General features: G+C 40.0%; 1 protein-coding gene across 2 annotated transcripts; it reads right to left on the reverse strand.

Moving 5' to 3' along the window:
* Positions 1-4,096: 4,096 nt before the first annotated feature.
* On the reverse strand, positions 4,097-22,868 carry LOC148886246 (flotillin-2a). Of its 2 annotated transcripts, none has more exons than XM_089017790.1 (11): positions 22,702-22,868; positions 18,117-18,198; positions 15,343-15,433; positions 10,299-10,422; positions 9,888-10,006; positions 9,600-9,713; positions 9,341-9,460; positions 8,308-8,522; positions 7,938-8,121; positions 7,427-7,576; positions 4,097-6,094 (listed from the first exon to the last, which is right to left on the reverse strand). In XM_089017790.1, the coding sequence occupies exons 1-11, from the start codon at positions 22,748-22,750 to the stop codon at positions 6,053-6,055; spliced, it is 1,290 nt and encodes a 429-aa protein (XP_088873916.1). In that variant the 5' UTR covers positions 22,751-22,868; the 3' UTR covers positions 4,097-6,052. The 2 variants fall into 2 exon arrangements, with proteins under 2 accessions (XP_088873916.1, XP_088873915.1); XM_089017789.1 differs by lacking the exon at positions 15,343-15,433 and adding an exon at positions 14,725-14,815 and having other exon boundaries at positions 22,702-22,866.
* Between the last annotated feature and the right edge of the window lie 3,564 nt (positions 22,869-26,432).

Consider the following 26,432-nt stretch of genomic DNA (forward strand, 5'->3'; position numbering starts at 1 on the left):
CGGTTACCACCAAAATATGAAATATTAAAGGACAGTATTGTGCCATAAACTTTTTTTATAGAATGATTCAATTTAAGTGTATTGCATATAAATTTCCCCATTGTGAGACTATTAAATGATTTCTGATTCTGATTTTGATAAATGTAAAAAGTGAAAATTCAATACAACTAATTGGCTATACAGTGAGACCTCAACTTACGAACTTAATTGGTTCCCAGACAGAGTGTGTAAGGCGAAAAGTGTGTATCTCAAAAAAAAAATTCCCATACGAAACCATTAAAATGGGAATAATCCGTTCCCGGGTTTCCATAAAATATACTTTTCAACTAAATAAGCCTTAAAACTACACACAACATTCCTTATTCTATGTATAATAAATGTGCTATTTTATTGCAATGAAAGTAATACACTGCATTGTATCATAAAGTCACTTTATTTACATTTGTGATGGTCATTTATGGTTTGATGGAATAGCGTTGGAGGTCGAAGGTCAAAGGGAATTTCATGAGGTCTGTAATTAAAGAAATAAACTGTGCTGTAAAATAAAGTTTTATTTACCTTTTTGATGGTCGTGGATGGCTTATGGAAGGAGAGTCACCTTTCATAAGGACTGTTGGTGCTGTTCGGTCGTGTGCTTCCGCCGAAGATCACTCCGCCAGCCGTGGTGGGTGTGTATTATGAAAATAGTGCTTATTATAAGGTTTAATTTTCATAAATTTGACGTTTGTAAGACGAAAAGTTTGTAAGTTAAGGTGTTTGTAAGTTGAGGTCTCACTGTACTTAGAAATGTACTTAAGTTGAAAAGGTATAAAAAGAAGATTGAATATAGTATAAGCCGGCTGCAGTGCATAGCTGCAATGGTCACTTGAATACATTAAGATCCTATGTTGGGGATATCCTCTCAAAAATGCTCTTTACAATATGCCATATGCACCCTTGCTTAACTAAACACGGTATTCTGGTTAATATTACATTTGTGGAATATGCCTTTTTATTGCTTATGATTCTTCACCCTGACATATTTTTTGGGTGAGATTTTACACATGAACTTCAAGTGATTTAGAGCACCTTAATAAAATTCAACGCCTGGGGGCCCAGATCTGGCCCACCACATTATTTTATATGGGCCGTAAAAACATGTCAACTTCCATGCTGCTTCCTAAAATCTCCACCAACATTTAAAATTATCATGTGAAATCAATAAGAGACATATTTAAGTTTTTTTTTTGTGTCATTACAGTAACATAAACAATAGTTCAATAAACTGTTATTATTGACTTTTTTTAAATATACAGTTTCCATTATAATGAGCTTCCAAAGGTAACGGTAATTAAAATGTGACACACGACAAAACTGAGCTTGACACACCAGTTTCAGAGCCACACCCTCTGTCCTATATTCATCTTCAGAGTTGCTGTGGGGTGAACTTTTGTCATAACTTGTTCTAGATTGTCTCCAGCAGTACTTTACTTTAGCAAAAATATAAACAACTGCACAATGTTGCCATATTCGGAACGTTTAAGACGATGGATGAAAAGGTTTCTTCAGCCGTCATCTGCACTTTCTTGAAGGTGTCGGACGTTTCGCTTCTTATCCAAGATGCTTCAGCGAACTAAAGTCTTACTGGTAGTATCGGCCCTATTTATATATCCCTAATGTCCAGACATGGCGGCGCCGGACACTGCTATGATAGGTCCCTACTCTCGGGTTGGGGGGAGCAGAGGACCACTCCCTGCGGCCCCACGATTGTTCCTACATTCCTGACTAATGACTGGCCTGTTTGCCCCACTCCCACCGGTATCACCTCACCAGCATTACGAATGTTGCCTAACCTGTTTTGCCTATGCAGGCTATTGTACGAACGATCCAAATTGAACCTCACCCCACCAGACCGGTTTAATGAAGGATTTAGTTGTTTTATGAAAATGGCTTCTTTTACTCCCCTTTCAAACCATCTATGTTCTTTCGCTAAGATTTTAACCTCATTGTCGTCAAATGAGTGGTTGCTAGCTTTTAGGTGCAAATGTACTGCCGATTGAGGCCCACTTGTATTATCCCTGCGATGTTGATAAAGTCTTTTCTTGAGAATTTGTTTAGTCTCCCCAATGTACTGCTCTTTACAATTTTCATTCTTACAATGTATTGAATAAAACTACATTACTTTGTTTTTCATTTGGCAGCCTATCTTTTAGATGCACTCATTTTTGCCTGAAAGTGTTTATCGGTCTAAAATAAGTATGAATTTTGTGTTGCCAACTATGACTATTTGTAGTTTTTCAGAAACTCCTGCAATGTAAGGTACTGCTACGCTTCTCCTTTTTGTATCTTGAGAATGTTTGGTTTAATTCCCTATTCTTTCTTTCTGACATTTGTTAAATGACCACTGAGGGTACCCACAGTTTGTGAGTGCTCTCCTGATGTTTTGACTCCTTTTCTCTGCCTTTGACGCTTGTTGGTATTAGTTTAGCCCTATGGTGGAGGGTTCTGATAACTCCTAGTTTGTGTTGTAGAGGATGGTTCGATTCGATTCGATTCGAACCATCCTCTCATCACAGTCTTTATTAAGTTCATAGAGTTGCTTGTTCTGAAACCACAAGGGGACACAAGCCAGTGTCTTCTTGTGCTGGTCCCAAGCCCGGATAAATACAGAGAGAGGGTTGTGCCAGGAAGGGCATCCGACGTAAAAGCTTGGCCAAAACAAACATGCAAATCAAACTTCTGAAGATGGAGGACACTGATTCGCTGTGGCGACCCCTCGAAGGGAAAAGCCGAAAGGAAAAGAAGTTGCTTTGAAGCGGCATTTTATTTGGATGAACCCGACAAACTATTGGAAGAGAAAATCCTGCATGTAATAAAATTCAATTTCCAAAACACCATTGCAATCTGACATTCCCACAGATTAATGTCTGATACTTGTGGAGATAAAAATGTATTTCCGTTATGTCAGAGGATGATTTCTTATCTGAGTTTTTTTCCTTCATGGATTTATTTGCCTCATGAAATTTAAGGATTACATTTTAACTGCTTGCCAGGCATCACGTTCTCCTTCATAAAGGAGAGTTTGAAACATAAAAAAAGCAACTAAAAACTTTCTTGGTGAGTTTTTACTATCAACATATAAATAGAGAAATGCTATATTTTATTTTGAAGCCTTTTATACATTTATGTTAATAGGGTTAAATAACTGGTTATCACATTAAATGGTGCCTGGCTGTTTCCAGTTACACACTTGTTAGTTAGGGTGTGGCAGCAATATTTGTGGACCTGCAGCCCCAGATAAAGAAAGATGTCAGTCTATCAGGGTGGTTTGCTCTTTTACTCATTTATCTGCTCAGAGAGGCCCAACCCCCCCAACACCCACCTCATCAAATTCCCTCCCCTGTTAATTTGATCTATTAGTCGAGCTTGGTTGAGGATTTTAAAATATTTTTGTTAAGTTCAATAAAGTAAAAATCACCCACATAATTTCCCCAGGGCAGGGCAAGCTGTATAATGGCTGTTGTGCAAACGGGATGGCCCGCAGCATTATCTTTAGTTCCGTAGTATGATCCTAATTACTACAAAACGCCATTTCTGGAGAAATTGTGTGTGAATGCTGAAATGAGAAAATGAAATAATATTGAAATGTGGATTGATATTGAATGATGTGTATGGGTATTGAAAATGTGTAATTATATGGAGTGATATGATGGTGAAATGTGTGGAATGGTATGAAATGACATTGTAAGTTATTGAATGGTGTTTATTTGTTTTATTCATCTTCATGGTTAACCCTTATTGTTATAGTGTTGTTTGTGCTGTTTTTTTAATTTGACAAAATCTGGAAAACAGAAAAAATGATGCAATGGAGCCTTAATTTGTTTCCAAAACTTAGAACTCAATAAATTTTCCATGAGCCTGTCAATGTTATCTTTACAATGACCGCTAGCATTAGCGCTGACAATGTTTCTATTGTATTTAAATACATAATGCGGACAGTTCTCTTTGGCGTGTTCGGTTGGCTATTCATTTGTATGCAGTACAGTGTATACCCTATTTCATAGGTGGTACAGAAAATGGATGGATTTCACCACCAACACACAGAAGGCTTCAAGGGTCGTGGTACGTATATATTTTATTTGACGATGGCGCACAACATAGAGTAACATGAACACATGCTTCAAATGCCATGCTGGATCCGTTTGTCAAAAGATCAGAATTAGGAGAAGCGTAAATAGAAATCTTATTCATAATAGAGACTCTTTTTCTTCTATGAGATACAAATGATGTTTTTAAGGCGTCGGTCTAAGGTTTGGTCTTGATCCACATCTCCAAAATTCTACATGGAGGAACACAGCTGCTATTTCTTTGCACCGAATACAACGGCCACAAATAACGTAATACAAACAGGTGCTTGATATGGAAAAAAAAAAGCAAAACCTAAGTCGAGCTACATGTTTTTTTTTTTTTGTTGTGTTCCCACATATGTTGTTACCACTGAATGTTATAAAATACATGAAGCTAAACAAGTGCAAAAGTAAGACAGACAGGTATGCGTGTACAACGTTCACATCGACAGGTTACAATGAGCAATGTATAGCGCGGAAAGTGAAAATGAACAGGAGCTCATTACTAGCTCTACGTGATTGAAATCAGTCACGGCACACACATGACCTCTTTGACAAAGGCACTGTGTCCAAAACACGTTACTTCAGCATATTCCACTTCGAAGCTAGCAGTCGGCTCAATAAATGATCTGGGATTAAAGTCGGGTTACAATAATGACACTTCATCCTGAAAATGGAGATGAGAAAGACTGCTCATTTCCAGCACCTCTTTTGTCACATGCAGCGAAACCTTGCTGAGTTGAGGTTCACTGTATTTTGACATTAGGGAGCACAGAGGTGTTCTCAATTCATCTACATAAAAAAATAAAATAAACACAAAGGTGACAATGGAACAATATTCACTTTACTTGACATATGTTGCAACAGACTGAATTAGTATGTGTGAGAGGTTTGTCAAAGTGAGGTTACACATGCAGCACTTGTTAGTTACTGTTAGTAAAACTATTTTTGTCATGGCAACAAATGAAGTCCTTTTTTTTTTTTGAATCGGTTAAAAAACAGAACACAGTGGTACTGTGTAAACATTCCTGTGATACCAAAGTAAAAAATATGCATTTACTCACATTTATTTTGCACAAGGGAATTTTCTGGGAGAGCGTAACAACAACAAAAAAAAGATGATATTTTGAGTAGCGGGAATGGCCCTGAGCATCCACCACATGCTACACGACATACTCCACGAGTAATGAGTGAGCCTGGCGTGCATCCAGGGCTCATTTAAGGCTACTCTTCCTCAACGTGGTTTGCTGTTCAAGAACGTTTTTGTGTGTTAGTTTAAAAAAAAAGTCGATGTGACAGAAGATCAGGATGACACAGAGAGGCCAAAGCATTGTCGGAATATGTTTTGGGCACTTGAGTGATGATTGGACAGTCGACGAGCACATCGGGGCAATGAGAGGATAGGCAAGGTCATGGCAATTTAATGGCGGTTCGACTTCGACAATCCATGTACAGTAATGTTCTGTAACTTGTTCTGTATATGCCAGCCATAATTCAGTCAAGAGCAAGTGAGCATGACAGCGGATGATCAAGTTCTCTCAGCGATAAAAGGCTGCCAATTGTCACCATCTGAAATTCAACATTAAATGAAATTTGGGACTCTGCAGCACACTCTGAATTTTCTTTCTTAAAGCCACCTACATTTCACATTTATTTACTCTGTCATTTGTTCCCTCTCAACATACAAATCTTCACTTTTGTTTGGCTATCTGATCTAAACAAGACTGCTGCATAAACTGCTGGCTAACTAGGAAGGGTTTAAAACAAAGAAAGGTTACACCACAGTCTTTCTTTTCGTATGGTAGAAAGTAAATTGTAACAAAAAAAGATATCTCAAATCTCAATCTATGTTTCTGGCAGTTTTGCATAAGTGAGTCAGAAGATAGAGAAAGTGTTGTCATGCTTGAGGCAGATACTGTTTATGCCTGAGGCGGGGTTGCGATTCATCAGATGGCTGTCTGGCCACTCATCTTCTGCAGTAATGGGATCTGTACACAGAGAACAGCTGCAATTAGTTTTCAGATGACAGGTGAACATTGGACGTCATGTCACTGTGATAGGACAAAGGATGTCATACTGTATAAGGCCCTGTGCTGCCCCCTGCTGGACAACGAGGTAACTAAGCACTACTGATCCGCAATGGAGCAAAAATGGCAATCCACGACAGCACAGGTGTCAAAGTCAAGGCCCGCGGGCCAAATCCGGCCCGCCACATCATTTTTTACAGCCGGCGAAAGCAAATCAAACTTGTTAAATTCCATGATGATTGCTAAAATCTGAGCCAAAATTTCATATTTTTGGATGGCAACCACGATAAAAGTCATTATTCTTGACTTCAGATTTGAAAACGAGTTATTCATTAATTTGCTGTGTGCTCCATATGTAATATTTGAAGGGATTTAAACATTCTAATGGGTTCCCCAAATTCATAACGGCCCTCGAGAGGAAACCAGAACTACAATGTGGCCCGCGGCAAAAAATGACTGACACCCCTGCACTACAGGTACAGTGATCCCTTGCTACTTCGCGGTTCACTTATGGCGGCTTCAGTGTATCACGGATTTTTTTTTCAGGGCTCATGGAGCATATGTCCAATTGACTGATCAAAATTTATATATATAAATATATATATATATATATATATATATGCATGATAAATGACTACATTTTATATATCCCAGCATGGACTGCGCACTACTTCTTCTCCAAGGGAAAACGGAGTCTGTGGCTGCTGACAGTAGTTGTGAGACCTGTTGTGCCTTAATATATATATACAGTAAAGTCTCGTTATATCGATATTCAAGGGGGTCCGAAAAAATATCGATATAACCGGGACTATCGATATATCCGACCCTGTTTGCATGTAATTTTGTCCGTGCGTGCATAGAAATAGTATCGATATAACCGGGACTATAGTTATATCCGATATCGATATAACGAGACTTTACTGTATATATACAGTAAAGTCTCGTTATATCGATAGTCCCGGTTATATCGATACTATTTCTATGCACGCACGGAGAAAATTACATGCAAACAGGTTCGGATATATCGATAGTCCCGGTTATATCGATATTTTTTCGGACTCCCTTGAATATCGATATAACGAGACTTTACTGTATATATATATATATATATATATATATATATATATATTATTATTATTATACATATATATAAGGCTTTTGAGTGCGCCTTATAAACCGGAAAGTACGGTAATTGAATTATTTGGGGGGAGCTCCTTTACTTTGCAGGCTAACATATGTGACTACAAAGATATTAAGATGAAAATTAAGGCTGGTGAGTGACAATATACTTGCCTTGGTCACGTCCACCCCAGTGAGGGCGTTGATAGAAACTGGGAGTTCGGCTAACAGACGGTTCACCTCCCCTGTCACACGGCTGCCTTCGCCGGTCAGGATCACAATCTCATTGGTCCTGGACAAAGGCGCGGCCACCTTGCTGGCAATCTAACACAGCATAGGGAGCAACTTTTAGCATTTACAGTGTAAAATCCAACAATGACGTGCATTTCATGTTAGTGCCATTTCATTTCCTCATAACATACATTGAATTTATTTATATAGAGTGCAGAAACACTCAGTGCAGTTCATGTTTACAGTACAGAAAAATTCATTGATGAAGCGTTTTATGTAGTTCAACTGTAGAAAACGATTTGACAAATATAAACCGTACCTCAGTCTCAAGTTGTTGTTCTTACTTTTTTATAAAGTACCGTTGTAGCTTCTCAACGATAAGTAAAAAAAAATCGGAGTAATTTGAAGTACGTCAGCATGTAAAACCTGGAAAGAATAAATAAATTCAGCAGACCTTGGGTAGTGCTTCCAAGACCAGAGCTGTCTTAGCGGCTTCACCGTACTGCTGGTAGGCTTCAGCCTTCAGCCTCATTTTCTCAGCTTCCGCCTTGCCCACAGCTTCGATGGAGGCGGCCTCCGCTTCACCGATGAAGCGAATTTTCTCAGCCTCGGCTTGGGCTGTCAGCACCTTTTTGATCCTGGTGGAGGAAAAGGAAAACTTTCATCGTGGTGCTTTTGGTTGAGCCGCGGTCTGAGAGTGTTTCCCCCATCCAGACGGGCTTAACAGCGTCAAAGTCACCGATGAATCGTTCTAACGTTTCTATTGATCTGCACACCAACACAGCTTCACTATAGTGATCGACAAGACGACTGCTTCCACTCACTTCTGGCCCTCGGCCAGCTGTTGCATCTTGTAAGCTTCAGCCTCTGCGGGTCTCTTCACAGTGGCGATGAGCTCCTTGTCAGTGCGATCAATCTCCTTCTCCTCAATGGTGATCTGCTTCTTCCTCTGGACCACTTCCACTTCTATCTCCTCCAGACGGATCTTCTGCTGCTCTTTGGCTGCTTGCAGCTCATAAGCCAGCTGAGCTTCTGCTTTCTGAATGACAGGATGGCTTCAGGTTTTTGGGAGTCTTCGGTTGGTTTAACAGCATGGTCATCAAACAAAGTTGTATAGTTTGAGAAGTGCATGTAGCACTAGAAGAAGCTACACAACAGTTGTATTTCAAACACTTTTGAGAGTTACGAAACTCTATGCCTTTGGCATCACTGCTATCTTAATTCATTCACTGCCATTCCCGAACTTGTGCGACGTGGAGCGCCATTCCTGAATTTGCTTGGCTTTTAGATTTTCTTGCGGGGGGTGCCAATAAAGCGCTGGTCAGGCCTCTGGCAATGTTTTTCCCTTACACGAGGGGGGTGCTGTTGCAATTCATCCATGTTAGCGCGTTGTTGCAGCTTCAGCTGTTGTTAAAGTGCTATATAAATCTATATGTATGTATTGTATTGTATTTTGCACAGCCGCCCCCATTTCAAGCTCAGATAACTCCAGACCCATATAAATGATGTTTTTTTGAATTAACATATTTTTCCGATGAAAGAAGAGTCTAAGGTTTCTTACGTTGAATTGAATGTTTTTGTCATCCTATGGGTCCTGCAATTTGAGTGAAAATTGCACATCGTTTCATTTTTGCACATTGTCTGGCAATGAATGAGTTAAAGAGTCGGGCTCATCACGAAACAGCACTTTTAACAAATGTAATGTGTTTAGAGCAATAGGGAAGATGAAAATGAAATTATTTTAAAGTATTTTAAATTATTTCAGGATTGGGGAAATGTTCACATTTTGTGGGTGGGTTGTAAACATATCACATTCCGTAAACACGATTCCATTCTCTCGAGCCCACATCATCATACCTTTGTGTTGACTTCCTGATTGAAGGCGGCTCGCTGCATTTCCAGTTCTCGTTTGGAATCTGCCATTTTTGTGTCTGCCAGGAACTTCACATCCATCATTTCCTTCTTACACTCAGCTTCCTGTTTAAAACACATGCACCCACACACACACACAATAAAAAGATTGTGATGAGAGTTTCTGAAAGTATCTCGAAACTGTTCTGCTCTCAGAAATCGTCTGTTGGATGATGGCACATTTGTCATTGTGAGTTCTTCCTACCCTGATGCCAGCGTCTCTCTCTGCCTCAGCCACTCCAATGTCAGCATCTCTCTGCACTGCAGCAGTCTGCGTTTTACCCAGTGAGCTTAGGTACTCCACTTTGTCATACACGTCCTGACAACAAAATAAAGAGAAGCGATGTGCGTTGAAAGATATTTATCTATACCTGAATTGGCCGTCAGCCACTCTTGTGTCTCAACCTAAACTGCTTCCTCTGTAAATGGTTGTTGAATGTAATCATGATGTAAACAACAAGCAAATCACACATATATCTTTCCTGTCTCACACCTTGATGGTGAAACTCAGGATTTCGATGCCCATCCGGCCAACATCAGGTGCTGCCACCTCTCGGACCAGAGAGGCAAACTTGTCTCTGTCCTGGTAAATCTGCTCCACAGTTAAGGTACCTGTGACATGAGTACAAGTGTTGGTGATTCCTGTTCTACGTTGTCTTTATAGTTATGATCATAATGTGATGAATCAATTAATATAATGTTCCAAGAGCTATGGCGAGAGAAACTTGGAACTCTGTGTTGTTAACCCCGGCTGTTGGCAATCAGACTGATCAGAGGCCTTGCATGTAACAACCCTGCTACAAGATCGGGAACCATTATTAAAAAAATGGCTCATCTCGGATCTTAATAATAAAATAATAATAATAATGTACACTGTAATCTCTTATTCCCCCACGATACCTACCGAGGATGGCACGTAGGTGACCCTCAAGGGTCTGTAGAATGACACTCTTAATCTCCATGACAGATTTCCCCAGAAACTGCTCGCAGGCGTAACCCAGCAGTTCATTTTCAGTCATCACCTTCACCTGGCGTCAGTGTGGACAAACATTGTCAGCTGAGCATATACGGACGGAACCACAAATGAATACCAATGTGCACCTATTACTTTTATATGGCTAAAAAATTGTTTTGGAAGAATGTGAATCAAATAATTCTGGTCCGATGCCTTTATCACATTTGCCACAGAGAACAGCAGCTGCTGGCTTGAATAATTCAATATGTCATTTAGGTCATGTCCGCGTGCACATGGAAATTTCCAAAAACGTGTTTTAAACTAGGTTTTGGCCCTTTTTTTCCTCACCCATAAAAATGGTGGCTTTTGTCACTTTAAAAATGAGATTTTGGAAAACCCCGCGTGGAGGGAAGACTTTCTCCAAAAATTGATTACTGGTCACGTCTGTGTAAGCTCTCAGTCGTACAGGAGTGGTCCATCGTTGAAAAGGTTTCTTCAGCCGTCATCTGTACTTCTTTGAAGGTGTTGGACGTTTCCCTTCTTACCCAAGAAACTTCGTCAGCAAACTAAAGTCTTACTGGTAGTTTAGACAGTATATATAAAGTGTTTATCGGTTTGAAATAAGTAGGAATTTTGTGTTGCCAAAGGACTCTTTGTAGTTTTTCAGAAACTCCTGCAATGTAAGGTACTGCTACTCCGCTCCTTTTTGTATCTTCTGAAGATGTTCTGAACATCTTCTGAGTGGGGCAATCAGGCCAGTCTTAGTCAGAACAATAGGAACAATCAGAGGAGCTGCAGGGAGTAGTCCTCTGCTCCCCCCAACTGAGAGCAGGGATCACCATGTCTGGACAGTAGGGATATATACATGTATATAGGGCCTAAACTACCAGTAAGACTTTACTTTGCTGACAGTTTATTGGATGAGAAGCGAAAAGTCTGACACCTTCAAAGAAGTACAGATGACGGCTGAAGAAACCTTTTCATCAATGATTTCTGGTTAGTTTATGTGCAGAGATTTTGGCTTGTCCTGTTTGAGAATGCATTATAGTATACAATACATTATCTCAAGCTATATTATGCTCTCTTCAACAAGATAGCATATCTGATTATGAGGTGGCCTTGTGTTTTCAAATTCATTTTGTGCCATGACAAATGCGAGTGTGACTTTTGAACATGCATAGCCAATTAGAAATCCATTCATTTATAGTGTTTCGATGTAGACAAAGGCTGATTTCGAACAATTGTGGAATCAACTGAGAAAGGTGGCGTTGGAACGTGTAAGAACTGATGTTGCTTTTTCAGCATTTTTCTTGGCCAAAATATACTTTGCTGTTACCAAGTGGCATCAGATTTTTGTACAGCCATGATAAGTGAGAATAGGTAATTTTGATCCCACGGCTTGGAAAGTACACATTTTTAAAAAAACAGTCACATACAAACAGACATGACCTCCGTCACCCTGGATCAATAGAGATGCTACATGAGCTCAATGATGTGTGTTACTTGTGCAAGATTATGACTGTATGGTTTATTGTACATATTGTATTTGTCATGTCTCATGCTTATTACCCATGCACGCAAAATAAGGGTAGGGAATGGGCACATCATTGACAGGAGGAGCTCATTTGTAAGACAAATAAATAATAAAAAGAAGTCGGGGACGATGCTGTACTCCACTAGGGCTGTCAAAAGAGAGAGATGTGAGCTGGGTCCTTAGGCAAGTGGTTACACCATTTGGTTGGGTAACATGCACTCATACCATGATTGAAGGACACACAATGTAAAGGGTAGTAATTGTCATTGCAGATCAACACTGATAGAGGGTGCAAGATGGACAACCACAAGGCAGGCCAGTTCATAAGAGTCAGCAGGGGTGGTGGGGCTGTGCTCATGCTCAGCCAAAAATAAAGTTGTATGGAAAAAGTGAGTGGCGAGCCGAAGTGCAGACCTCTGACCTCCCAACACTCCTGTTTTTACACTACCTTCTAAAAAGTACAGAAAAAAAGTTTAAAAAAAAAAGTCGACATTTGTCCAGGAATTTATTGATTCTTATTTCTATTGTGTGATGTCAGACAAAATATTAATTTCGATCAGTCAATTGTACAGCTTTGTTGTTGCAAGACATCTTCTCAACATTGTCTGAAGTTGGAAAAAGAAGGCCGGGGCAACAGTAAAACAGTTTTTAGTTCACTTAAATATTTATTGGATGGGCAATTCCCTATAAACACGCTGATAATTCAAGATCATGCCACTCCTGTTGCCATGGGCCTCTACAAAGGCGTCCAATCCAGTTGGACCATTAATACAGGGGCAGAGTGAAATTGTGTGCTAAGATGTGCAATGTGAGAAAGTGAGGGGTCGTTCCGGACCGTGGGTTCATTGTCAGAATGAGCATGCATGTAGGAAAAGAGCGAGGAACAGTTGATGGTTTTGAACACAGTACAGGGCTGATATAATGAGGTATCTCCTTTCAATCACACAAAAGACATGCACACAAAATTAGTGAACAACAACCATATCAAGAACTGAAATACAGGAGTCTGTGGTAGTTACTCAAATATTCTCATAGGGGATATATATTTAAAAATGGTTCCATTTCGGGTGCAGATGGATTTTGCTGCTTATTAGAGCGTAGTGGGGATTCTTAGAGACAAGTGTGATTTGAATAACGCACAAGTGCCTGTTTCTTTTTACACAGTAACTAGTTACGCAAATGTTTATGGTTCTGTGTAAGCTCTTAGTCGTACAGGAGTGGTCCATCGATGAGAAGGTTTCTTCAGCAGTCATCGGTACTTTTTTTGAAGGTGTTGGACGTTTTGCCTCCTATCCAAGAGGCTTCGTCAGTGAACTAAAGTCTTACTGGTCGTATCGGCCCTATTAATATATCCCTAATGTCCAGACATATCAGGAGAGCACTCACTAACTGTAGGTACCATCAGTGGTCATTCAACAAATGTCAGAAAGAAAGAATAGGGAATGAAACCAAAAATTCTCAAGATACAAAAAGGAGAGGAGTAGCAGTACCTTACATTGCAGGAGTTTCTGAAAAACTACAAAGAGTCCTTTGGCAACACAAAATTCCAACTTATTTCAAACCGATAAACACGTTAAGGCAAAAATTAGTGCATCCAAAAGATAGGCTGCCAAATGAAAAACAAAGTAATGTAGTTTATTCAATACATTGTAAGAATGAAAATTGTAAAGAGCAGTACATTGGGGAGACTCGACAAATTCTCCAAAAAAGACTTTATCAACATCGCAGGGATAATACTAGTGGGCCTCAATCGGCAGTACATTTGCACCTAAAAGCTAGCAACCACTCATTTGACGACAATGAGGTAATTGAAAGGGGGGTAAAAGAAGTGATTCTCATAAAACAACTAAATCCTTCATTAAACCGGTCTGGTGGGGTGAGGTTCAATTTGGATCGTTCGTACAATAGCCTGCTTAGGCAAAACATGTTAGGCAACATTCGTAATGCTGATCAGGTGATACCGGTGGGAGTGGGGCTAACAGGCCAGTCGTTAGTCAGGAATGAAGGAACAATCAGTGGGGCCACAGGGAGTGGTCCTCTGCTTCCTCCAACCTGAGAGTAGGGACCTATCATAGCTGTGACCGGCGCCGCCATGTCTGGACATTAGGGATATATAAATAAAAGACTTTAGTTCGCTGACGAAGCCTCTTGGATAGGAGGCGAAACGTCCGACGCCTTCAAAAAAGTACAGATGACGGCTGAAGAAACCTTCTCATCGGTAATATTGTATATTACTTTGAGGTCCCTGAAAGTTATAGGATAGGAATAAGAGGATCACACATTACAAAAAACAAAAATAAATAAACAAGCAATGAATATGGAGTGTGATTAACATGCAGGTAAGGTGCTGACAGATTTATTTTTGGTCACACAAATTTAGAATGCATCGGTTGGAACAAGGGACTCACAAACTATCGTAGTCGCTAATGCGATTTACAGGTGCAAAGAAGTTTAAAATTAAAAATGTACTTTAGGTATGAAAAAACTAATTATGGCCGCTCTGCTGTAACTAGTCTGAAGAAATGTCAATGGGGAGAAAAACCTTTTACTGGATAACACCGGCGCTATCCTCAATCTGCGTGTCGGCTTGGCCTCATCCGTGTGATTCAATGTCCTTTGTAAAACGATGAGGGCAAAACATGCAGACCTAAAATATTTGAGGCAGGCTAGGGAAAAAAAAAGTGTATATGGTAACCTGAGCCCTCTGGATGAAACCAGCTCTGACGTGTTTATGGGGTGACGCCAGGCCAAAGGAAGTTGCTGGGATGCAGGGGACGACAGAGTGAGGGTGTGGGGTAAGTCTGAACTGGCATTCCCAAAAAAAGCAGTGTGGTGATTTACCTGAGCCACCCCTGTGACAGTAATAGCTACACCCTCCGCTGTCTCTACATCCTCACACTTGGGCTGCAGGGTCATAATCTCAAGCGTTATCCTGTGAAGAATGTGGGAAAAAATATAAAATAAAAACAGGCATGTTCGGAGGGGAAGCTAATGAAGCGAGGGGCCAGAACACAAGGAAGAGAAAAAAAAAAAATCAGGACAAAGTGAAACCATTCACCCAAGGACTCCAGAGCACTAACAATGGAGTATGCGATGCTCCCCGAAACCAACTTCTGTAATGGGTTTGCTGAAATCATTTTGACAAGCAGCTCTGTGGGTGGGAATACCTCAACTTGCACTGTATGTCTCAGTTGCCAAAGCCTCATTTCCTTGTCCAATTCATTGCCATATATTTTCCAGAGTGCAGCTTCAAGACAATGTTAGTGACTGCTGATTGCCCTCGTTTGATGACAGGAGAGTAGCCACATAGAGGAGAACGTACACCCCACCCACCCAGCACACACACAGGTTTTAGCTAATTAGTTGAGCCAGTTTTGCAGCATCCTCTTTTGGTCTTGAGCACCAGCCGCTGCTGTTTTTGTTTTGTTTTGTCGGGGTGGTCTCTTGAAAATACTTTACCTGGGCCACCCCAGTCACATCCAGGGGAACACCCTCGGAGGTTTCGATATTCTCACAGCGACAGAGGATGGTCATAACCTCCAGAGACATTCTACGCAGACAGGAAGGCAGGCCGCAGTAGCAGAGGCAAAACAGTAAGTTGGACAACAGCTGTTAGGAAGGTCAGTCACCAGGGTTAAGAGAAAGAGGTCAAAGTCAGCCCCGCTGCTCCTGCTTTTTGTCAGCTCTGTTGTGACTAGTATTAATGAAACAAAAAAGAAGGGGCCTCACAGCTCGGATCAACATTCACTTGCCCGTTAGTAATTGTTTAAAAGAGGACAAAGATCAAGAAACAAGTGCATACTGTGCGTTCCAAATTATAAAGCACACAGGGTGCTCTTTTAAATTTGCTCTTTTAACTCATATTCATATATGGGGATTACATCTTGTAGTGAGTTAAATGTTTTCATCATCAACCACTCTTTTAGCCTAGATAACAATGCTAATTTTATTGAAGCAATATTCTGAGTTTTTTTTTTAAATACTGGTTATCTATGATATAGATATATATATATATATAAAATCTCATTTTCCGTACCGCTTATTCCTCATTAGGGTCGCGGGGGTTGCTGGAGCCTATCTCAGCTGTCTTGGGGCACGAGGCGGGGGACACCCTGAATTGGTTGCCAGCCAATCGCAGGGCACACAAAGACATACAACAGTCACTCTCACACCTAGGGACAATTTGGAGTGGTCAATCTGCCTGCCATGCATGTTTTTGGAGTGTGGGAGGAAACCGGAAGACCCGGAGAAAACCCACGCGGGTCCGGGGAGAACATGCAAACTCCACACAGGGAGGCCGGACCGGGACGCGAACCGGCGACCTCTGCACTGTGAAGCCGGTGTGCTAACCACTCGACTACCGGGCCGCCCTATATGGGTTAAGGTCAAGGCAATTTTGGTCAGATGAATCATGTTCCGAAATACCAAGAGGCCGCATGTTCAGTGGTATCTTTAGCACCATTGAATTGTGCGCCCTCTTGCATGAAAATTGCATTCCAGAAAAACATGTAAATGTCAAATCTTGTATTTGTAATTTGGAACACAGTGTGGTGTTTACAGCAGTGACCTCATTATTAAAAAATAAAAAAAACAGTTTGTAAATAAAAATAATCATGATTGTTTGGCTGTTTTTTTATATTGTTTAATTAAAAGAAGCTCCAGAACAATCCTTTTAAAATGAGGAGGGACTTAAGCATCCATGTATGTACAAATAAGCACACGTCAGAAGGATTTGACTGCAATAAAGTCAACCTGAGGTGGACACATCACCTCCCCCTCCTCTCCAGTCGAGCTGGATCAATGAGTCATGGGCCCAAACATTAAATTGATTGTAGCATCAGAAGCAGGAAGACGGTGTGTCCTCCGTCCACCAAGCTTAACGCTGTTAGCTCAAGTGCTCATGCTCTCCTTCTGCTGTCATCCTCCAAGAAGAAAAAAAAATGTGACCAGCATATTGAATGATAGAATAAACCCATCCATGCATTGACTGGACTTCGTTTTTTCGCAGTCGACCATGTTGTTTCCAAGCAACACTGAAGCACAGTTCTTAATTGGAAATGGGTAACCTGAAGCGGACACAGTCGAGCTGAGGCGCACACGGTGAAAGCAGCTTCTCAGAGATTAGCAAATATTAGATCATCGATACATTCAGAGCAGGTGTTTTACAAGCAAATTAATAATAGCACCAGTTAGTCCACGCAAGTTAATATAAGTCGTTCTGAAACTGTGAAAGGAGAATGAGCGCTTTGATTACCCTAAACTCTGAGGTCTGCAAAAAGTTTAATGTAAAGGGGTGAACTATCAGTAGATCAGTTTCATGTGAGGTACGGATACATTAATTCTGGCTGCGTATGCATCTTGGAGGCAGAAAATACTCGCTTGCGAGACGTAGTAGTCTTGTGCCATGGGTAGTCAAAATAGAAAGAGCACACAGAGATCTAGTTTTCTATAGAATTCCTGTTAGGATAACACCCCTTTCAGGAGGAAAAAATGGCTAGTTAAAGTTATGGTTACAACCTTTAGTATGTGAGAATTGGCCTGAGGAGGAAATTATGAATGTGCATCTTTGCTAAAAACAGTGACGCCATTAAGATGAGCGTGCATCTTGGAGGCAATATTGACAAACATCGAAACTCATCTATCAGTCACTGTTCTGTTTCTATAATCTCCACTGTTGAGACAATATCATCCATACGTTAAGTCTACCTTTGTCTATTGCTTGTCATGATGAGGTTTCCAAGTTATTGTTAGACTAAGTAGAACAGAATCAAATTTCCATCTGCAGTTTTCCAGGGCCATCCCTGTAGTTGGCGCTTCAATCCATCCGATGGTGCTGAACATGCTGTATGTTTATAGAATACTTTTTGGCCACAATAGAATATTAATCAGTTGGAAATATGCAAGAAAATAGAAGGAACAATGTATTTTGTACATGTTGGCCATCTGGTTGAATGCAGATGCTAATCAATCAGAAAATAAGAGCAATTGTCAAGAGAGAAATATCAACAAGTAGAAACAATAGCTTTAATGTCAATCTAATTTTGATGTACTTGCTGATTGCTTTTGGCGAAAACCGGGCAAGCAAGAAATGTAATGTAATAATGTAATGTAACAAATTGGTGGGATTAAGGGCGCACCTCTTCAGATAGGGAAAATATCACAGTTTTATAAACCACTTGTTTTTTTTTCATGTTTAACTTGTCGTGTTGGGATAATGTGCCGACCACTTTTACCTCTGGATGTCCGAGATGAGCCACCAAGCCCAAGCCCAGCCTCCGACAACATATGTTTTCTGATCCGAGCCACAGCAGCCACCTTTGGAAGAACACAAACGACATGAATCTCACATCACCATCATCGTACAGAAAGAAAAAAAAAACAATGTAACGTGAGCATGATAGTAGCCATGATACTACATTTTTGTACAATGTAGGCTGACAAATTTGACTCATTTCACTGCAATCATTGAGAAATCACACGTTGCTTTCATCGCGACTTTGAGGCCTATATTAAGTATTTAAAAGCACCAGTGCTGTTGTAATTCTGTTACGCATGCATGTAATGCTATAACTCTCAAGGGAATGCTGGAGAAACGTTACATGTGAAAGACATCCTATTTCAAGGAACACTGTTTTGGAAAAATGAAAGTCAGTATTCACATCAACATAGCAACACCTCACAAAGGGTGAGTCTGGTTCAACTCCTGTCTGAGTGTTTCAGCGACATTCCCAGCTGTCACATGTTTACTGACAGAAAGAAAAGGGGGTGGAGCTAATCGATATTTACAGACACATGCACAGATGCCCTCACGCACGCGCATGTATTTATTTACCCCGACACAATGTATGAGCTGTACATTAACTAAAGGTTGGAAGGCAAACGTCTTTCACAATCACGAATTTCCTGAATGAAAATAAAACTTGTGTGACACTGTACAATAAGATGCACACAATAAGATACACAATGGGTAGTAATAGAACTTATATAAAACATAAAGTGGGGCCTTCAAAGTTCAAAGTTTGTAGTTATGGTTTCCTCTCGAGGGCCGTTATGAATTTGGGGAACCCATTAGAATGTTTAAATCCCTTCAAATATTACATATAGAGCACACAGCAAATTAATGAATAACTCGTTTTCAGATCTGAAGTCAAGAATAATGACTTTTATTGTGGTTGACATCCAAAAATATGAAATTTTGGCTCAGATTTTAGCAATCATCATGGAATTTAACAAGTTTGATTTGCTTTCGCGGGACGAAAAAAAATTATGTGGCGGGCCGGATTTGGCGCGCGGGCCTTGTCTTTGACACCTGTGGTTGTAAATAAATGTGACTCAGCACAGCAAAATGAGTCACAGTGACCAGTTTCAGAAATTAGATTTTGGAAGAATCAATTACAATGATTTCAGGTTTCTGATTTCTCAGAAATTGTATGAGACTACTTCTACCTTTATTATTACTCATTACATCTTTAGCACAGATATGAATAGGTAGCTATAACACACACCCTTTGAGCTCCATGCCTCTAACAATGCTATGTTAATAGGGTCAAAGTTGTCTGCGAATACCACGTGTGAACAGCTAATACATTGAGCTGCATATGGTAACATAAAAAGCCGCACGACAACAAGTGAACTGGAAGGTCTAACCTCTTAAGGTAAAAATATGTATAAATATTTTTATGGTGGTGGTTGGGGGCGGGAGGGTTCAATAGCCACGCATTGCCTTGTGTATAACTGATTATTATACATTATGCTACACAAATGAAAGACAAACTAATCAGAGGCCAGGAAGTGGGTGTTATGAGTTCATGGGGATTGTTGTTTGAAACTATTGATGATTTGCGGCCCAATGTTAGCTCATCAATGTTAGGGGGGGGGGGCAAGAAATTAGTGACATGGAAACAGCAGATTTCCCATGCGATATCTGTGAAAAAAAGCAATGTAATGAATGATTTTGTTATAAGATAATTTGGTTCATACATTGAATGGGTTTGACGTATTTCACTACAGTTACCGCCAGAAAAACAACTCAAAATGCACGCCGGATCACAGAAAGTACATACTAAACCAGTATACAACCTTGGTGGGTTGCGATTGTGCAGACTTAGCTGTGATCTTGAAGCAAGAATCTCTGGCATAGCAATGCAATGTCAACATGTACGTGATTGAAACTTTTTTTCTTTCCATCTTGTTGAAAAAACACACAAGCCCTTGGCCTTGACAAACAGCGTCTACATCAAATGACCTGGATCAAGCCTATTGAGTAAGGCATGCACTGCTATTTATTAAATACACCGCGGCTCAAAACAGCAGGCATTCACACCCTCCCCCTTGTGTGACAGCCATCAACCAACTCATAGTCAGCTTTATTGTCTTATTGAAAATCACCCAATAAAGTTACAAAAACTAAAATAATATAATTTAAGAAATATTTGATTATTTACACAGTTGGCCATGTACCACTGAGCGCTTGAAGGTCGCTTCAAAATAATCTTTGAGCACCTGAGACTAAAGTGGCCCCACAACAAAATATCAAATATTACTTGGAAACGTGAAGATTTAAAATAATGGGAGACCGTTTGGACTGTGTAAAAAACTGTTTAAAGAAGCAGAATGTTTAACGCTTGACGGTTTCATTGCATTGATTTCTGTAAACCTATTCATTGATCATTAGCTCTAATGAAAAACAAAAAGCAGCGGTTGTTGGCTCGCAGCAGCTGTGACTAGATAAGCATTTCTTGAACAAAGCAGGACTATAACCGCTTTTAGGCACATGATCTTATTCCTGTGGTGTTTGTATACAGGAATGAGGGCACCACATGCTTTAGTTAAAATCAAGTGCTTGTCAATGTAATTAAAATGTTTTGAGAGGCACCGCGCTTATGTCTCGCTAGTCGTGGCATAACTGACATTCCTGACTGCATTCGATAAAAAGTGGGGAGGGGGAGACGTTTGATTCAATGCCGGAGTTTCTCTCTGTGCTGCTTTCAAATGTATTTGAGAGAGGAAACTGGTTGGGCTGGGTCACTTGAAAACTTGTCCAATAGCACACAGCCAAATCGAACATATAAAGTTGTTTACAACAGATTTTTTTCAAATGAAATTTGTGTACGAGGTGTTTCCAAACAAATGTCTTCAATTTGTTAACATATCAATACCCATTGTTGCAACGTTACATTATTCAGGATTGACAAACGACTTTATAAAGATAAAAGGTAAATTTATGTCATATTCGTTGTTATAATTTAACCTAAAAGGGAGCAATGCAGAAAATGGATCTGGTCAGTACTAAACTCAAGGCACTGAGTGAAAATCAACCTTGCACATCTTTAGTTGGAGGAGGAGCCGGTGAAACACCACACAGACGCGGGAAGAAAAAGTGAACCCCACTCATAACAGACTTATATGTTGACAGCATAGCACTGCTAGAATTCAAACTGCGCATTCTCGCCGTTTGGCAGCAGTACTTACAACTCCTCCACCGCATGCATCATTTTGGTAGTTACCCCGAGATAGTCAAATTATGTTCTAAATAGACACAAAATGCCTCTCAATGAACTTGGGTTCCCTACCCAACATGCACACACACAACAGTCAAGCTATGTTGTCTATATTTTTTTAAAATTGTATACATTCTTAAGACTTGAAAATAAGCCCGCCAATCTGTGGACAATCATAAAGTTCAATATTTACGACCCATTTTGCCCTACTTAATGATAAACGTTATCAATGCTGTAGATTAATGGTCTTTCACCTGAGTTCGATCAAACCCTCGGAGCTCGGTGAGTCGGTCTCAGTGGTTCGGTGGATCCTCCGCCAGAGGTCCACCTCTCAGTCTAGTATGCAGTTAGTAGTAGTCACAGTCATTGGAAGAAGGGTTCGGTGAATGAGCATATGAAATTGGTGGGGTTCGGTGCCTCCAACAATTAAGAACCACTGCTGTAGATTGAGCGGTGGTTTGTATGAATTGTCGCAATGTCACTTTTCAATATATGATATTTTTCTTATGTAGTGATAATAAGGGGTTTAGAGGATACTGTGTGCATGGATGCATGCATGGATTGTGCTTAGAAATGCATTAAAATTGAAAGGGTTGGAAGGCTTCATTTGTTTGTGTCCAACTGCATAGAGATCAGTTGATGCCTCGTCTGCCATTCGGTGTCGTGCACAACTAGCTGCAGTGATGCCAAAAGGACTTTATGGGCCTCTCCCCTCTAATCTAATTTATTCAATTGTATTGCCTCTGCCAAGCGTAACCGCCATGTATGGAGACTAAAATATCCGCAAAGCTCATAAAAAGCCTCCCGCCTTACCCCTTTGTCTTGTTTTTCGATTTTTAATGCAGAAAACAAGCATATTTTCAAAACAGCCCGAAACCGCAGGCGCACACGAGGGGCAGGAAATCGTTCGATCTCTGTGAGCCTGCGAGGAATCATCGTCATCACAACACAAGTCATCCAAAAGGCATGCGCTCTGTTATAGATAAGATTATTTAAAGAGGAAAATGTCTGTGACGTTGAAAGTGCGAACACCGTAAACGCGGCTACAAACGCAAACAATTGGTGTTACGTAATCGATAGTAGATTGAATTACGATTTGTTTTTACATCAGTTCTTCAAACGTGGCTACATTGATGTTCTGCACGTCTGTCGTCTTTATTAATGAATTGACTTTAACCGATGTAAAGAAATATTCATCGAATGAAGGTAAAAAGAAACCGCCCCCAAGGCCCGCCTCTTAAATCCCTTCTTCAAGCTCAAACTAGGCAAAGGCCGCGGAGCTTTAAAAAAAAAAAAAACGCGAGTCGCTCGTCGTTACCTGAAACCACAAGCGCCTCATTTGGTCCAACGGTGTGACAGTTCCCCATGTTAAGATAAATTAATAAAAATACTCGACAAAGAACACGTTAAGTGTACAGTTCCCCGATTCCCCCACAAACCCCGGGACTTAATACATCACAACATCGGCGGAACAACTCCCAGCTACGGCCACACCCACACTCGTATCGATTTTCCTCTGCACTCGTCGCATCCGCTGTGAACTTTCAAAATACTCAGTGATAAACGTCAGTTCATATGTGGATTGTTTTGTCGTCACCATTTACCCTTTTATTTTATTCTCGACACAGATCCTTGTTTACGCTATTTTAACGACGTTTGGAATTTTACCGGAAATCTTTCCCAAATTGTCACGCTGAGGGGCATTACAATACAAACAATAGAGGAGATGACGTAAGAGTCTTTCCGTGTGAGGAAAAGAGAGAGATCAATAATTGCTATATATACAGATATATTGAAAGACTTCACGCATGCCCGTTATGAAATATGTATTTTAATTTTATTTATTATTACAAATGTAAAATTTTAAACATATTTTCAACCATTTTTTTGTGTATGTAAACGATGTTAAATTGAATTGCTGTACGTATTTATATAGGTTGTCAATAAAAAAAGAGCACACTAGAGAGATGAAAAATGTAAATGGGATGAATGACTGTGTGTAAATTATGTTCCCCTATTAAAAAAATAAGATCTAACACACCAATCTTTAGCAGTATTCCATCCAGGGGTTACATAAAAAGGGATCTGAACAACCACGACCCATATTGCCCCGCTACGAACCAGCATGTTGATATAATAGCATTGTCTCATGCAGGCCTGAGAATGTTGCATGATGTCACAACACCTCTTGCATGGCTGTGCAACTTTGAATTGGTGATTGATTGCTTTCATATAAACCACATTTATTTCAAATACAATCGTCATACACCTGTGTAAGCTCTCAGTCGTACAGGAGTGGTCCATCGATGAGAAGGTTTCTTCAGCCGTCATCTGTACAAAAGTGAAGGTTTCGGACGTTTCGCCTCCTATCCAAGAGACTTCGTCAGCGAACTGAAGTCTCTTGGATAGGAGGCGAAACGTCCGAAACCTTCACTTTTGTACAGATGACGGCTGAAGAAACCTTCTCATCAATCGTCATACACCTAACAATCTAAATTCTTACTGCTGTATACATGTAAACTATACAACTTGTATTGGGCAGGGATAATACAGTAATTCGAATTTTCGTGAGATGTTTTCCCTTATACTGTACTCTATCTTGAAGTTGATGGACAAGGGAAACAATTTCTCAATACTCTTGTGAAATGCAGGAAAGTCGATTTTCACTTCAACAAAATTTAAAGTAATTTGTTGGATTAATCAAATGAAGATATTATCCTAGTTTGTAGCCTTGGAAATTTGAGTTCACTCAACTTTTTTGTTCACTGCACATACCGTGCAATAAATAATACGTGCATACTTAAAAAAAAAAAGGTGGAATGAGACTCACCCTGTCCTTCTCAGCGGTGTTCTTCTGTGCCCAGCAGATGGCTCACAAATAACAAACAGCATTGTAGATTTATTTTTACTTCGGTACAGGTCCTCTGGACAAGATGAGCTGAAGTGAGGCTTTCACACTTGCCCATTTGCATTAAAATTCTATTATTATTACACTTTTTTGGGTGTTGGACATACTGCAGATTTCTTCAACGATTCAAACTGTTGCAACTTTAAACTATCCATTCAGAACATCTTGGGAAACAATTCCACATATGACATGAAAATTAGCTTATTTACACTTTTATTTGTGAATTGTTTCCTTTTGTTTTTCATTCATTCATCATTTACGGGTAGAACATGCAAACACCACACAGGAGGGCCCAAGGCGAGATTCAAACCCCGAATTTCTCCACTGTAAGGGAGACATGCCATGCATTAGGACAGCATGCTTCTTTGTAGTTTCATGTTGAGCATTTCAAAAAGATTCAATATATCCTCACCCACCTCTATACTTTCGAATTATGATTCTCAGTTAATCAATCTTGGATCGGGTCCTTCCTTCCTTCAGTGTAAAGTTAGCATGTTCGTCACGTTCTCAGATGGGGTTTCTCTGGGTACTCCAATTTCTTCCTACATTCCAAAAACAGGCATGCACTTTAAATCATCCCTTGGTGTGATTGTGAGTATGAATGATTGTTTGTCTATGTGTGTGCCCTGTGATTGAATGGGAAGTCCAGGGTTCGGCCTAACCACTGGGATAGGCTCCAGTATACCCATGAAACCTGTGAGGATAAGCGGATTATTAAATTGATGGATGGATGGATGGATGGACAGATGGATTCTCAGTAACCAAACCTTGTTTGCTGATTCTTATCATGGGAAGTTGAATAGTATACTTGTCAGAGGAATGATAATGCTTATCATTTCTCCACTTTAACACAGTTGTGAGTGCTCACGTGTCAAAAATGCACTTTGTATCATCCTGGAAGTGTGAGCTGACAGGTGCAATCCTTAAGCTATTAGCTAGCACACGAGACAATACTTAAAATAGCATTCCTGAAGAACACTGGCTGTTAGGCATTCTAGCAAATACACGCATGATGTTTTCTACACGAAAAAAAACAAACAAACAAACAATACCAGAAGTCGATATTTAAGCATGAAAACAATTACAAATAATACGAGCAATAATTATTATGTTTATTTATTATTATTATATGTAGTGTTTTTTTTCAGGTGTATAAGGTGCACCAGACTATAAAGTGCACCTTAAATTAATGACATATTTAGTTTTCCATAATAAGGAACCCCACTTTATAAGGCGCTACAGTACAGTCTGGTAACTTTTACATATATAATGCACATCGGACTATAAGGCAAAAGTTGTCCAAATGTCATATATAAATACATATGTTGTCCAAGTATAAGGCACACCACATTGTCAGAAGCTCCAGTGGAGGCTATGGTTACATTTTATATATCCCAGCATGGACCTTGCACTACTTCTTCTACAGGGGGAAATGGAGTCGGTGGCGGCTTGCCACACCTGTATTGGGTCAATATTACTTCACATATAAGGTGCACCGGAGTTTAAGGTGCAGGGTCATCTTTTAAAGAAAACGAAGGCTTTAGGGCAGGGGTGTCAAAGTCATTTTTTGCCGCGGGCCACATTGTAGTTATGGTTTCCTCTCGAGGGCCGTTCTGAATTTGGGGAACCCATTAGAATGTTTAAATCCCTTCAAATATTACATATAGAGCACACAGCAAATTAATGAATAACTCGTTTTCAAATCTGAAGTCAAGAATAATGACTTTTATCGTGGTTGACATCCAAAAATATGAAATTTTGGCTCAGATTTTAGCAATCATCATGGAATTTAACAAGTTTGATTTGCTTTCACGAACCGAAAAAAAAATATGTGGCGGGCCGGATTTGGCCCGCGGGCCTTGACTTTGACACCTGTGCTTTAGGGTGTGCCTTATACACTGGAAAATACGGTAGTATTAGTTGTAGGAGTAGTATTGGATTGGATTGAATTACCCTTTATTAGTCTTGCAGTGGAGAAATGTATATTTCACAGCAGCAAAGTTATGGAAGAGGAAAGGAAAGGAAATAGTATTATTGTTAGTAGCAGGAGGAGGAGTAGCAGTAGTAGTCGTATCATTATTAAATACAATAAAATGTAATAGAATATTGGATTGGATTGGATTTGCCTTTATTAGTCTTGC

The sequence above is a fragment of the Hippocampus bargibanti genome, linkage group LG16, assembly GCF_051943395.1.
Source record: "Hippocampus bargibanti isolate YZ-2025 linkage group LG16, ASM5194339v1, whole genome shotgun sequence".
Classification (NCBI taxonomy): domain Eukaryota; kingdom Metazoa; phylum Chordata; class Actinopteri; order Syngnathiformes; family Syngnathidae; genus Hippocampus; species Hippocampus bargibanti.

Coding starts and splice junctions, on each gene's coding strand:
- LOC148886246 (XM_089017790.1), bottom strand. CDS start 22,750: ATGGGGAACTGTCACACCGTTGGACCAAATGAGGCGCTTGTGGTTTCA. Junction 9,714..9,887: donor TCCTGAGTTTCACCATCAAG/GTGTGAGACAGG, acceptor TTTTGTTGTCAG/GACGTGTATGACAAAGTGGA. Junction 8,122..8,307: donor CAGCTGGCCGAGGGCCAGAA/GTGAGTGGAAGC, acceptor TTCCTCCACCAG/GATCAAAAAGGTGCTGACAG.